Source organism: Tribolium madens, unplaced genomic scaffold, assembly GCF_015345945.1.
Source record: "Tribolium madens isolate multiple individuals breed KSU strain unplaced genomic scaffold, Tmad_KSU_1.1 Scaffold_96;HRSCAF=242;Tcas5.2_LG5, whole genome shotgun sequence".
In the NCBI taxonomy this organism is placed as follows: Eukaryota; Metazoa; Arthropoda; class Insecta; order Coleoptera; family Tenebrionidae; genus Tribolium; species Tribolium madens.
Window position 1 is genome coordinate 14,248,883 of NW_025401068.1, and position 12,773 is coordinate 14,261,655.

At 30.0% G+C, this 12,773-nt stretch overlaps 1 protein-coding gene across 1 annotated transcript; it reads right to left on the bottom strand.

Annotated features, from left to right (window-relative positions):
- Positions 1–1,247: 1,247 nt before the first annotated feature.
- On the bottom strand, positions 1,248–8,350 carry LOC123012346 (ATP-dependent Clp protease proteolytic subunit-like). Its single transcript, XM_044410197.1, has 2 exons — positions 8,294–8,350; positions 1,248–2,080 (listed from the first exon to the last, which is right to left on the bottom strand). The coding sequence occupies exons 1-2, from the start codon at positions 8,348–8,350 to the stop codon at positions 1,313–1,315; spliced, it is 825 nt and encodes a 274-aa protein (XP_044266132.1). The 3' UTR covers positions 1,248–1,312.
- Between the last annotated feature and the right edge of the window lie 4,423 nt (positions 8,351–12,773).

A 12,773-nucleotide genomic window follows, 5' to 3' on the forward strand; every position in this document is an offset into this window, starting at 1 on the left:
AGCTTAGATATTTATAGTCAATGTGGTCAAATCCTATCGGATTTGATTAAGAGTTTCATTTTTATTTATTAAAGTGTCTTTTAGATTGTAAAAAAATAATGTTTGGGTCACTTCGAATAGCTTCAGGTCGGTTCAGGTCACTTTAGGCCACTTTGGGTTACTTCGGATTACTTTGGTTGGGAGTAAAAAGAAAGTGTTAAATGTACTGACGTTTGATTTTCAAAAAAAGAAAAATTCCTTAGGGAAATGTTTAAATTTAGTAGTGAAAATGCCAATCGAGACGTTTCAAAACATCGTGCTACAAAAGACAGTTGGGAAGACTAAGGAAGTGTCAGATGTACTGGATTAAAAAATTTATAGACTTGCAAAAAAACATTTAAAAATTTTCTAAATAAATGCTTAGTGGGTTCGTCWAGGGTCACGTGCCACACGCTATACAGTGATTAGTTCTATTAMCGACTGTGTAGATACTATTTCTAAATTTTTGTTGAATTTAAACAAATTTAATATATTTTTTTAAAGAAACCTAAAGGATATCGCAGCTTAGATATTTATAGTTAATGTGGTCAAATCCTATCGGATTTGATTAAGAGTTTCATTTTTATTTATTAAAGTGTCTTTTAGATTGTAAAAAACTGATGTTTGGGTCACTTCGAATAGCTTCAGGTCGGTTCAGGTCACTTTAGGCCACTTTGGGTTACTTCGGATTACTTTGGTTAGGAGTAAAAAGAAAGTGTTAAATGTACTGACGTTTGATTTTCAAAAAAAGAAAAATTTCTTAGGGAAATGTTTAAATTTAGTAGTGAAAATGCCAATCGAGACGTTTCAAAACATCGTGCTACAAAAGACAGTTGGGGAGACTAAGAAAGTGTCAGATGTACTGGATTAAAAAATTTCTAAAAAAACATTTAAAAATTTTTTAAAGAAATGCTTAAATTTAAAAAATGTCCTTTAATCTGCAAACTTTGAGTCGTTTGTGAGTTAAGTAACCGAAAGGGGGTTTGGGTTTTCTCCATGTGGGTTCGTCAAGGGTCACGTGCCACACGCTATACAGTGATTAGTTCTATTATAAATTTCATTGTTCAGGAGGGCTAAAATGACACTAAATGTTCCCCTCAGCCTGCAAATTTCCACGCTTGCAGCTCGTTAGTCTTACTTCAGTGAAAATGTATAGATGTAGTTAAGACCGGAAACGGAACGTGTCAGTCAGGGGAGTTTTAATCCGATCAGCGAAGAAAATGTACCAATAAACCAGTGATTTGATAGGATGTATTACAACGTCTACAATATAAAGAATGATAAAGCGATATAATCAGTTAGCAGTCTGGTTGGAAACAGATTGATTAAATGTGTCAACTCTCTTAGGTAGAATGTTGTTAAGTTCGGGAACGTGCTTTGTTTTCGGAGGACTTGTTAATACTTTATCAATAATCCCAAATTCTAACGCTTCGCTCGGGCTCATAAAGTTGTCGCGCTCTACGCTTTGCTCGACTCGCTCCAACGCAGTTCCTGTATGTTTAACATACAGGCAATTGATCTGCTTTTTCATTTTTAAAATCTCTTCGGCCTGAATTTTGATATCGGTGGCTTGGCCCGAAGCCCCTCCTGATGGTTGATGGATCATAATCCTTGAATTTGGAAGGGAATGTCTCATCCCCTTCGCTCCTGCTGCCAGAATTAACGACGCCATGCTGCAAGCTTGACCCACGCACCAAGTGGCAACCGGCGGCAGGATATACTGCATGGTGTCATAAATCCCTAAACCGGAAGTAATAACACCCCCAGGTGAGTTGATGTACATGTGGATGGGTTTGTTGGCCGATTCAGCTTGCAGAAATAAGAGTTGCGCAATGATAACAGAACTGGTGTAATCCGTGATTGGACCCATTAAGCAAATTATTCTTTCGCGGAGTAATCGAGAATAGATATCGTAAGCGCGATCGCCTCGCCCAGATTGTTCTACGACTATTGGAATGTGGCCAAATTTTCGAACACAAAGGCGATTTAGTGGCACGATGGTGCATAAATGAACGAAAACTTTAGACATTATTGCTACGACTGTCACAAGTGACAGATGACACTAAATATTTGTTAATTAATTCATTGTTATTTGACATTATAATTGTTCGGCTTGTACAAGTATCAAGTAGTAATGATATTACTTAAGCTGACCATAATATTGCGATTATTTTTAAAGTAGATAGGAAAGGCATGATATAGAAATTGTTTCTTTGATGCATATGTTTAATAAAAGTTATTATTTTGTCTCTCAATAGAATTCCTTAATTGTTACATTTTTAAAAAACGTAAAATACCCAGTAGTTAAAATAAAACAGTATTTAAATGTCCGATTTATATTTTTTTGATAATTCCTCCTCAACTTCTTATTAGATACTGGATCATTTTTCAGTATTTCAAAAAATAATTTTAATGAAAGTTTAACTATTTAGAAAACACTATTGTCATTATACTTACTGCATTTGGTGAGAAAAAAGAAGCAAAAAGCAAAGAAAAAAAAACACAGAAATTGCTTTAAAATAGAGTGGAAAAATTTGAGAGAATGAAGATAGAAAAAAAAAGAAAACAAAGAAAAGAGATTTGATTAAGAACAGAGAAAAAAGCATTGTAAAAAAAAGTGGAATTAAAAAAGACAAAGGAAACACTTCTAAAGTATTATTTAATGCTTTACTGGATTAGAAAGGAAACCAGAAAAAAAGAAATAACGATTGTCATTCTTTCGTTGATGATTGCATTTAGTGGGAAAAAAGAGGCAAAAAGCAAAGAAAAAAAAAAGACAAATTGTTTTAAAATAAAGAAAAATACGGAAAAAGTTGAGAGAATGGACATAGAAAAAGAAAACAAAGACGAGATTCAATTAAAAGCAGAGAAAAAATTATTGTAAAAAAGAAGTGGAATTAAAAAAAAGAAAACACTTCTAAAGTATTATTTAAAAAATACTTTATTGGCTTAGAAAAGAAACCAGAAAAAAACGATTAGCATTATACTTGCGGTGATGACTGCATTTGGTGGGAAAACAGAGGCAAAAACCAAAGAAAAAAAACAGAAATTGCTTTAAAATAAAGCAGAATGTGGAAAAAGTTAAGAGAATGAAGATAGAAAAAGAAAACAAAGAAAAAAGATTTGATTAAGAACAGAGAAAAAATATTGTAAAAAAGAAGTGGAATTGATGATGATTGCATTTGGTGGGAAAAAAGAGGCAAAAAGCAAAGAAAAAAAAAGACAAATTGTTTTAAAATAAAGTAAAATCTGGAAAAAGTTGAGAGAATGGAGATAGAAAAAGAAAACAAAGACGAGATTCAATTAAAAACAGGAAAAAAATTATTGTAAAAAAGAAGTAGAATTAAAAAAAAAAGGAAACACCTCTAAAGTATTATTTAATACTTTATTGGCTTAGAAAGGAATCCAGAAAAAAAGAAATAACGATTGTCATACTTGCGTTGATGATTGCATTTGGTGGGAAATAATAAGCAAAAAGCAAAAAAAAACACAGAAATTGCTTTAAAATAAAGTAAAATCTGGAAAAAGTTGAGAGAATGAAGATAGAAAAAGAAAACAAAGAAAAAAATTGATTAAGAACAGAGAAAAATATATTGTAAAAATTAAGTGGAATTAAAAAAGAAAAAGGAAACACTTCTAAAGTATTATTTAATACTTTATTGGCTTAGAAAGGAAACCAGAAAAAAAAGAAATAACGATTGTCATACTTGCGTTGATGATTGCATTTAGTGGGAAAAAATAAGCAAAAAGCAAAGAAAAATACACAGAAATTGCTTTAAAAATACACAGAAATTGCTTTAAAATAAAGTAAAATCTGGAAAAAGTTGAGAAAATAAAGATCGAAAAAGAAAACAAAGAAAAGAGGTTTGATTAAGAACAGAGAAAAAAATATTGTAAAAAAGAAGTGGAATTGATGATAATTACATTTGGTGGGAAAAAAGAGGCAAAAAGCAAAGAAAAAAAAAGACAAATTGCTTTAGAATAAAGTAAAATCCGGAAAAAGTTGAAAGAATGGAGATAGAAAAAGAAAACAAAGAAGACATTTAATTAACAGAGAAAAAAATATTGTTAAAAAGAAGTGGAATTGAAAAAGAGAGTATTAAACAGATGTTTAAAGAAAAAGAAGTTGAAGAAATTTTTTTTTTAAATCACTATTAAAAGTAAATGGTTTTACTCAGGTCGAGTCCAACTCAAAAACTCAAAAAAGTTTGTAGCAACTTCGTCGCAAACTCAAGACGAAAATAATACAAGATGAAAAGACAATAGATCTTCTCAATAGATTGATCTATTTGGTTGACAAGTCGTTTATTCGTCGCCAGACATTTGTCAAGAGTTACAAAGAGGTGGAGAAAATAGGAAACAATTCGTGTGAAAGTGACAGAAGGCTAAATACATGTGGTGTGAGAAACAAGAGTAGACGTCTAGTGATTAACTCCATTCTAAAATGTTTGCAGTTTCAAAGTATTTAATTTACTTTGTGTGTCAGTTTTCATGAAAAATTCAAATTGCAGACTCCTTTGTTGTTACATTTCACTTGAATTAAGGAGTTGAACCTTCACAGACCAGGGTCTCTAACTATTTTACATCCAATTAGTTTAAGGTCTTCATATGGTACGAGGTAATAAGTTAGTATAACAATTGTTGTGTAATTTACAATGCTTGTTTGCACTCGACTGGCTCTATTAAGATGAAATACACAACACTGAATTATGCGTTTGTTATGGTTAAGTTAATCCATAAACATTTTTTAGACTCAGTTTAATCAAAAAAAATAATTAATGTGTTTCCAGTTACTTTATATAATCTCGTTCAATTTTTTTTATAAACACTGAAAAAACCAAACACAGTGGAAGCTCGGTCTTAATAAATGAAAATAATTGATGAATGGACAAGTTCAAACTGATGACAATGCCGTGTCTATCCTATTTTGTTACGGTTCGATTAAAAATTGTTTTTTGTTAGAGAGACCATTAGTATAATTTTATGAGTTTGGTTCCTTTTTCTGTTTTGGAGTTTTATTGCTAGTACAAATGTTTTCGTGTAATTCCAAGTTAATTTATTGTTTTCGCGAGTAGTTTCTTTCAGGGCAATCAAACTGCACTTAGCCTTCAATCCATAACATCCACCAGTTTGGGGTGAAACTTTTATTTTAATGTAGTTTGACAAGAGAAACATTAGAGTAATTAACTATTTATAGTTTGCTGTCTAATAGTTTTTGCAAATATAAACTTAGACAAGTTTGGAGGGCTCCAAAAGATGCAAGCTTCTTATTAGATAAATTTTAAACCGCTTAGATGTAAGGGTTCCACGTACCTTGAGGTTTTGCATATACTTGTCATAATTAAATTATTAAGTTAATTTTCCATTATAGTAGGTGGTCTTGCACAAAGAAGCTTTTAATACAGTTTAGATTTGCTATGAAGCGTTTAATAATTGTAAGTCGGTGCGTTTTTTTATTAATTTTATTTATAAAACGAGATAATCCCTCTTTAGTGGGTAGATTAAGAATGTGTTACACGTCGTGAGGTTGGCTCGTTCGTGCACATATTTTTTAGTGAATCGGTGTTGTTGAATGCAAGTCACGCACGCAGAGTCGGCATCACGCATCCTGCGTAGATCTTACGCCGCAGGCGACTGCTGTCATCACGCTCTCTTCCTCGGTCTCGGCTTGTCAACTCCATGCGATAAAGTCCTTCAAGCGCGCTATGTCTGCAAGCCTACGACTGACCTCCTGAAACTTTCACAGGGATGATGTGGCTTTCATCTTTACTGTCATCAGGGCTTTGTACAAAGAAATGGTTTAAATTCAGTTTGTCATGTTATGTTACTTTGTAAAACTTCCAACTGACAGATATGTTTTTATTTAATGAAGAATAAAATCGAGAATTTTTAAATGTTTATTTTCAGTGACAAACAATTTAAAAATTGAAAAGTCGAGATTGTTTTTGTTTCACTTTCAAAATTTTTAGGTTCGCTTTGAGTTCTACACACTTCGTTGCTAATTTAACTTCGAGTGCTTTTTGTAGATTATCAAATAGTGCTGTAAAGTCTTTAATCTTCATTTATTCCGACATAAACAACCTCAGGTCTCTTTAGACAAATATGTACAAACTTGAGCTAGAAGTATTCAGTTTAAACATACGTTGAAAATTTAATTACTTTGCAAAGTTTCTTTATATGTAACAAGAGCAAATAACTTACCCGAGATAAGCAGACGTATTTATACAGGCTGTCTCGGCTAAAACCCACATTAGAAGTATTGGGAGTTTTAACAATGATATTTATCTAAAATTATGTTTATAGTCATAATTTATTCCATTTTTAGACTACTCTTTACTACTTTTTAATTTTTTTTGGATTTGAATCTTCCTATTCAAAAATCGATAACTCTACCATTTTTTATTATTTTGAAACGGTATTTGGGTATTGGAAGTTAGATATTTCCTTTAGTGTATTCATAATTGGAAAAATATTAACAAACCGCCAAAATGTAAGGTTACGTTTAGAAAACTTCAAATACCCTTGACTCAGTTTTTCTAAATGAAACACCCCAACTTTTTCTTTACTAAATGGAGGAGTTATAGTAGTAGTAACTTATATTAAAATTTTTTTTATGCAAAAACTACCATGGATAGTAATGAATTTCTTCTATTGTAAAAAAAAATTAAAATAACCTGAAAATCATTAAATTTGACAGTTTTGGACATTTGACAATATATAAATTTTAACAGTTTGGACATTTGACAATAAAGAAAATTAATTAACGTTAATTCTTCAAATAATATTTTTTTTCTTAACTATAAAATCGATGAAGCCGATTTTTAAAACAAAAATTTTAATTATTTTTATTTTTCTTGTCGAAAAATCTAAGACGTGTTCTGATTAGTTGATTTTAAAAGACGTAATTGTTTGGCTACCGATCGAACAATAACACTCAACTTTAACCTATTAAATTTAAAAAAAAATTAGGTTAATTAAATTTATTTGTATTTATGAAAATAATACAAAAAAAACTTGGCGTTTTTTTGTGAGAAATTTTTTTTGTGCTAAAACTACCATGGATAGTAATGAATTTCTTCTATTGTTAAAAAAAGTTAAAATAACTTGAAAATCATTAAATTGAGGTATAGGGAATGTTGATACAGATCGATGCAGAATTGAATTCTCTTTCATTTAGTAAAAAAAATTGGGGCTTTCTATTTGAAAAAATTCAGTTACGGATATTTGAACTTTCCCAAACGTAACCTTAAATTGTGGAGGTGTGTTAATTATTTTTCGAATTATAATTACACCAAAAAAACGATCTAACCATTCTTTTTCATATGCCCAAATAATTAAAAATTGTAGAGTTATCGATTTTTGGAGAGAACGATGCAAATTTAAATAAATTTAAAAAACTCTAGATACTCGTATTTCAAAAACGGTTAAATTTGATCTGAAAAACCTCTCTAAAATCACTTGAGTAATCCAAAATCGCAATAAAAAACAAAACTTTTTATTTAAAAAAACTAAGTTGATACTCATTTTCGGTGTAACCGAGCAGGATCTAAAAACGATTCTAGCTATAATCAAAATTTTTAGATAAATATCATTGTTAGAACTTCTGATACTTCTAATGTGGAGTTTAGTCGGAACAGCCTGTATATTGTAACAAAATTTATATTAAATTTTAAACATAGCTTTAAAGTCTGTTTAGAAGAACCTATTGCAATAAATGATCGCGGCATAAAGGTGCAGAAAAGGGAATAAAATTATTTGATGAAGACGGCGTTTAATTGGGACTTTGAATGCTTGAAAGATATTTTAATTATATACCTTTTAATGACTTGAATCGATTATTCAACTTCTCTTTATTTCATTTCTTATAATTTTAATTAGGAAGGGCTTGGCAAAATCTGATTTAATAAAACTGTTTATTTAATGAAGAAATTAATATTAAAGATTTTTTAGAAAATAAATAATTATGAAATTAAGCCAAGCAGAATACTGTTTCTGAAATTAATAAATTAATACATTACAAATATGGTGGATGCGCCGGGTCAGATGGGTCATGAAAGAAACAAGATTTCTAGCAATATATTTTAATAATTTACATTAACTGACAATTACTTAAAATGCCACATAGAAGAAATCTAATTTGAGGTGGAGATAATATTACTGCTGGTTCCAGAAAAACTATTATTATGAATACAAACAGTATTAAAATTTCAATTCCTACATTAGGATGTAGAAATAGTACAAAAGGTAGCATTAAAGTAAAAATAAAAAACAGTACTATTAGTAGGACAACTAAGTCTTCGTCTTCGATGTCGCCAGTCTCATTTTGTTCCATTTGTTGATGAAATAATTTAGCAATAAATTAAATGTTATTTCAAAAAACGTCGATGTGACATTTAGAGGTGTTTGACACTTTTCCTGTTACATTTTATCTCTGGAGGCAAATGGGGGACTGCAAGGGCTTAGACGCCGTGAGTCAGCGATCCCTTTGGGGCAGAAGGGCGATCCTCACCGGAAGTGCACAGGTGTTGTGTCGCCCCCAGACCATCCCTGCTAGGGTTAGTTCGTTTTCGGGTCAGTTCATCTCGCTAGCTGCCTATCTTGCCGTGTTCAAACACAAAAATTGGTAAAAGGTTTGACCGACTGACGCGTTTTTGATTGCTTTTAGATGTTTTACGGTGAAATAAGCATCTGTTTTAATGTTGCGGGTTGGAAAGTGAAGTGAGCCGCAAACAAGCCAATGTGCTGAGCTGTGGCAACGCATTTGTGCAAAAACTCCATTTTAGAGCTTTAAAACTTTGTGACTTTGTTTGCGGACAAACCACATTTTCCGATTACAATTCACAGTAAAATTCCCAATTTTAAAAATTTGTTTCTATTGAAGTAAAGTTCAAAATTGTAATACTTTGAGGGCTTCTTGTGTAGGCGGATTTTTGAACATTTATAATTTTTTCTTTCCTAACAAGCTAGTTTTTAATCGTTGATTAAGGGTGTTATGCAGTGAAGTAAAATTTCAGTTTTCAGAAATATGCAACCCAAATTGCAGGGCGTTTAGGCTTGCAATGGCAGCTGTCAATCAACGGATTAAAAGACCGCCTGTGGCGAGGGTCGCTAAGACCACACCAGACCGAACCTTTTAAAATAATCCTAGTAAAATTTTCAGAATGTGCACTTTCACTTATTTTCATATACGATAATAATACTAATAATAATAACAAAATGCCAAGTTGCATTGTTAAATACGTATGAAATAAATAATCTTTTATAAACCGAACACAAATAAAAAAAGAAAAAAGACCATAAATGGCTTTATATTCACACAAAATATTTTATTAGACTAAGCAAACACTATACACTATAAAATAAAATTACACATATACATAGTAATAATAATATTAAAAATAATTGATGTAATATGTGTTTATTTAAAAAACAATCGCAGTAAGCGAATGTATGTCGTCCAATGTTTAGTCCACAAAGTTTTAATTATTTATCAGCTTCAAAAGTAAATAAAGTAATTAATTAAAAACATTCAAAATATTTCGTCTTCTTAGTGCAACAACTAGATAACTTGAAATTTATAGTTTTGTGTAACTGCACTTTAAAAATTTAAAAGACAAAAAACTACATGTTGAAAGTAATCAAAAATTATTATTATTGGTCATACAAGTGTGTAATATATACTAAACTAAGTTTTTTTAATCTGACAGAAATTTAGGTTTTAGGTTTTTGAAGTATTGTAACAATTACTTTAGAAATGCCTAAAATTTAAGTTATCTAGTTGTTGCAGTAAGGGGACGAGTTGTCAAAAAACACTTCTCAGTTTTTTTTATGGAGATTTAGTAATGCAAAGAGTATTTTGAAAAACCAACTAAAACAATTATTGGTTACGCGTATGCGTTACAAAATACCATCATCACTAGAGTCGAATGAGAATATATAAAAATATAGTACTTGTAATGATATTTTTTCAAAAGTTGGCCACAAATTCTCTTCGCCAGATTTTACACCATGACAAAAATATGACGAACACTGATCATGGCATCCAAATATGTGTTTAGGACCATTTATAATGTCTTTTTTTAGACATATTTTTATGTATAAGGGGTCAGACTTATTTTTTCTATACTTGACCGCACTTACTACAGCCGTTCGAAATTTTAATACATGCCGTAATAATATTCTAATTTTTGGGTTGAGTTTAGCGCATTTGGCCAATTCTTTTAATTTATTACAATAATTTCGCAATTTATGGTTTCTACACTCGATAGTTCTTTAAAATTTCAGGATTAACTAAATCAAATTCCTAACGAATTCTTCTATCATGATAGTTTTCTTAGAAGAACCCAAAATTATGTTAGAAATTAGTCTTTAACTTTAACTCTTTGACAATTTTAACTTATTTTTGAGACACGCTTAATTAATTTTAGGCGATGGACCAGATTAGTATCTATCAGTTTGTTTGCTTTAAGAGTTTTTGGATTATTTTGAATCAGAAAATTGTTCATTACGGCCCTGATGTGGTTCAAATTGTTCTAAATTTTGCACTGATTGTACATAAAGAACCAATCTGTCGAATTATGCACACTTTGAACATTGAATTTTTTTTTGAAGATTTATATATTTTTTTTAAAGATGTACCAACTAAAGGCTAAAACCGCTAAAAACGACTCGAATCGGTATTTTTGAATCAAAAATAGAGCAAAATACAAATTTTAGTACACAATAAATGAACTTAATTCACAGTGTTATGTAAATTTTCCAAAAATGTCAAAATTTGACAGTTTGGACATTTGACAGTAAAGAAAATTAATTAACGTTCATTCTTCAAATAATATATAAAATCGATGAAGCCGATTTTTAAAACAAAAATTTTAATTATTTAGACGTGTTCTGATTAGTTGATTTTAAAAGACGTAATTGTTTGGCTAACGATCGAACAATGACACTCAACTTTAACCTATTAAATAATTTTTTACTTTTTATTGGTCTAATAATTAAAAGTGCATGATTCATATTGGCTCTGGGGTTAGCTCCACCCATTGTGCAAAATTAGATCCAATTAAAGTAAGATAACTCACACTAAACGCTGATTTGTTATAAAAATCGATTCAGAATTCAATAAGTATTTACGATTTTTTAAATGGGTGGGTGGAGTTACTTATCGTTGCTAGGTTTTGTCGGATTTTGCCGAATAAGAAATAAAAACCGGTTTGTTCTCACCTTAGTGGTAATTACGTGAATGGGAAATGATTATTATTGGCCCTTGTAATTGGAATTAACAAATGTGTCCAACCAATCAAATCCAAGATTTTGCAAAAACCTCACCGATTATCCATAAAAAACTGTTTTAATATAATTCGAATTTGCTTTGAAAAAACGCAAAAATAATGAATTTAAATTAATTTTTCCAATTAGCCACGAAAAATTAATGTTAGATAAGGGACTCTTTCGTCATTTTTTTTTTCTTAGTGGGTTCCAAAAAAAATGCAGATTAAAGCTTAATGTGACTTGATTTCTTTGAAGAGTGTGAGCGACATTGTCGCGAAATGTCAACAACTGTCAGAAGTGTCAGATTGAATGATTGAAATCCAACGCACTCTTAGTGATTTTTTTAAAACGTTAATTTAGGCACTTTTAGACCTTTTTTCTCTATGAAACTTTACCACTTTTGCCATTTTCTACTTTTAGTGCTTTCAACAATTTCCAGGAAAAAACAATTGCTATCGCATGACAAAGATGGTTAAATTAACGTTTTACACGGGTGTGAGAGCGTTCAAGCTATCACATTTTAGTTACTGCACTTGCTACGTTTGCAGTAAGTATTAGAAATTATGTATTTTAAACTCTTTTATTAACATATTCGTTCAGCATTTATTATTAAAGAAAAATATTCTTATACGTTAAAATTGTTTACAACTCTACCAGGTAAATAAAATGTTTTTTGCTTAAACTATTTATTTTTTGGAAAAATTAATTGATGAATAATAAAATACTATAAAAATGTTGTTTTACCAAAAATAAAATTTTTCGAAATTTTCTTTTATTTTTGAGTTCTACAAAAAAAATTATTTTTTTAAATGGCAACCCACTATAAAACCATTTTTTTTCATAAAGGTTATAATCTAAGGATTACAACTATCTACTTTATATTTAATTTTTTTTAGTTTTTTGCATAAATTACAATTTTGACAAAAAAATCGCACAAAACAAAATTTCGTTTTTGAAATTATCACATTCTTATATTACTTTAATTTATATTATTATTTTCTGGAGGCAAATGATTTAAAAAAACGCTTAGTTCCGTACTTTATATTCACCCTGTATGTGTAAATTACTGTCAATTGGTAAATAATACATATTTTTTTCAAAAAGTTTTTTTAATTAAAACACTTAAAGCAGTAAAAAAATTAACAGATAGGCAAATAAATCATTTGAGCACTATCTTACACCAATCGATATTAGTTATTGTTAGGGAAGTTGGCTCAAGAGATTTATTTCATTATAGATTATTTGGAAACAGGGTATAAATTGATTGAATTTAATGATAACTATTACGACTAATTATACTACGTCATTATTGAATTATTTATTGCCTTATCTTATGCAAAATTGAGTTTATAGAGAAAACTTCTACGCTGTATTTCTCCTTGAATAAAATTTTGATACAACTATTATGAAGTGAGGATGTGGTTATTTTGTTTTTATTGTGAGTGTAAGAGAATGTGTTTAATAATTAATAATTTTGAAAGTTCTCT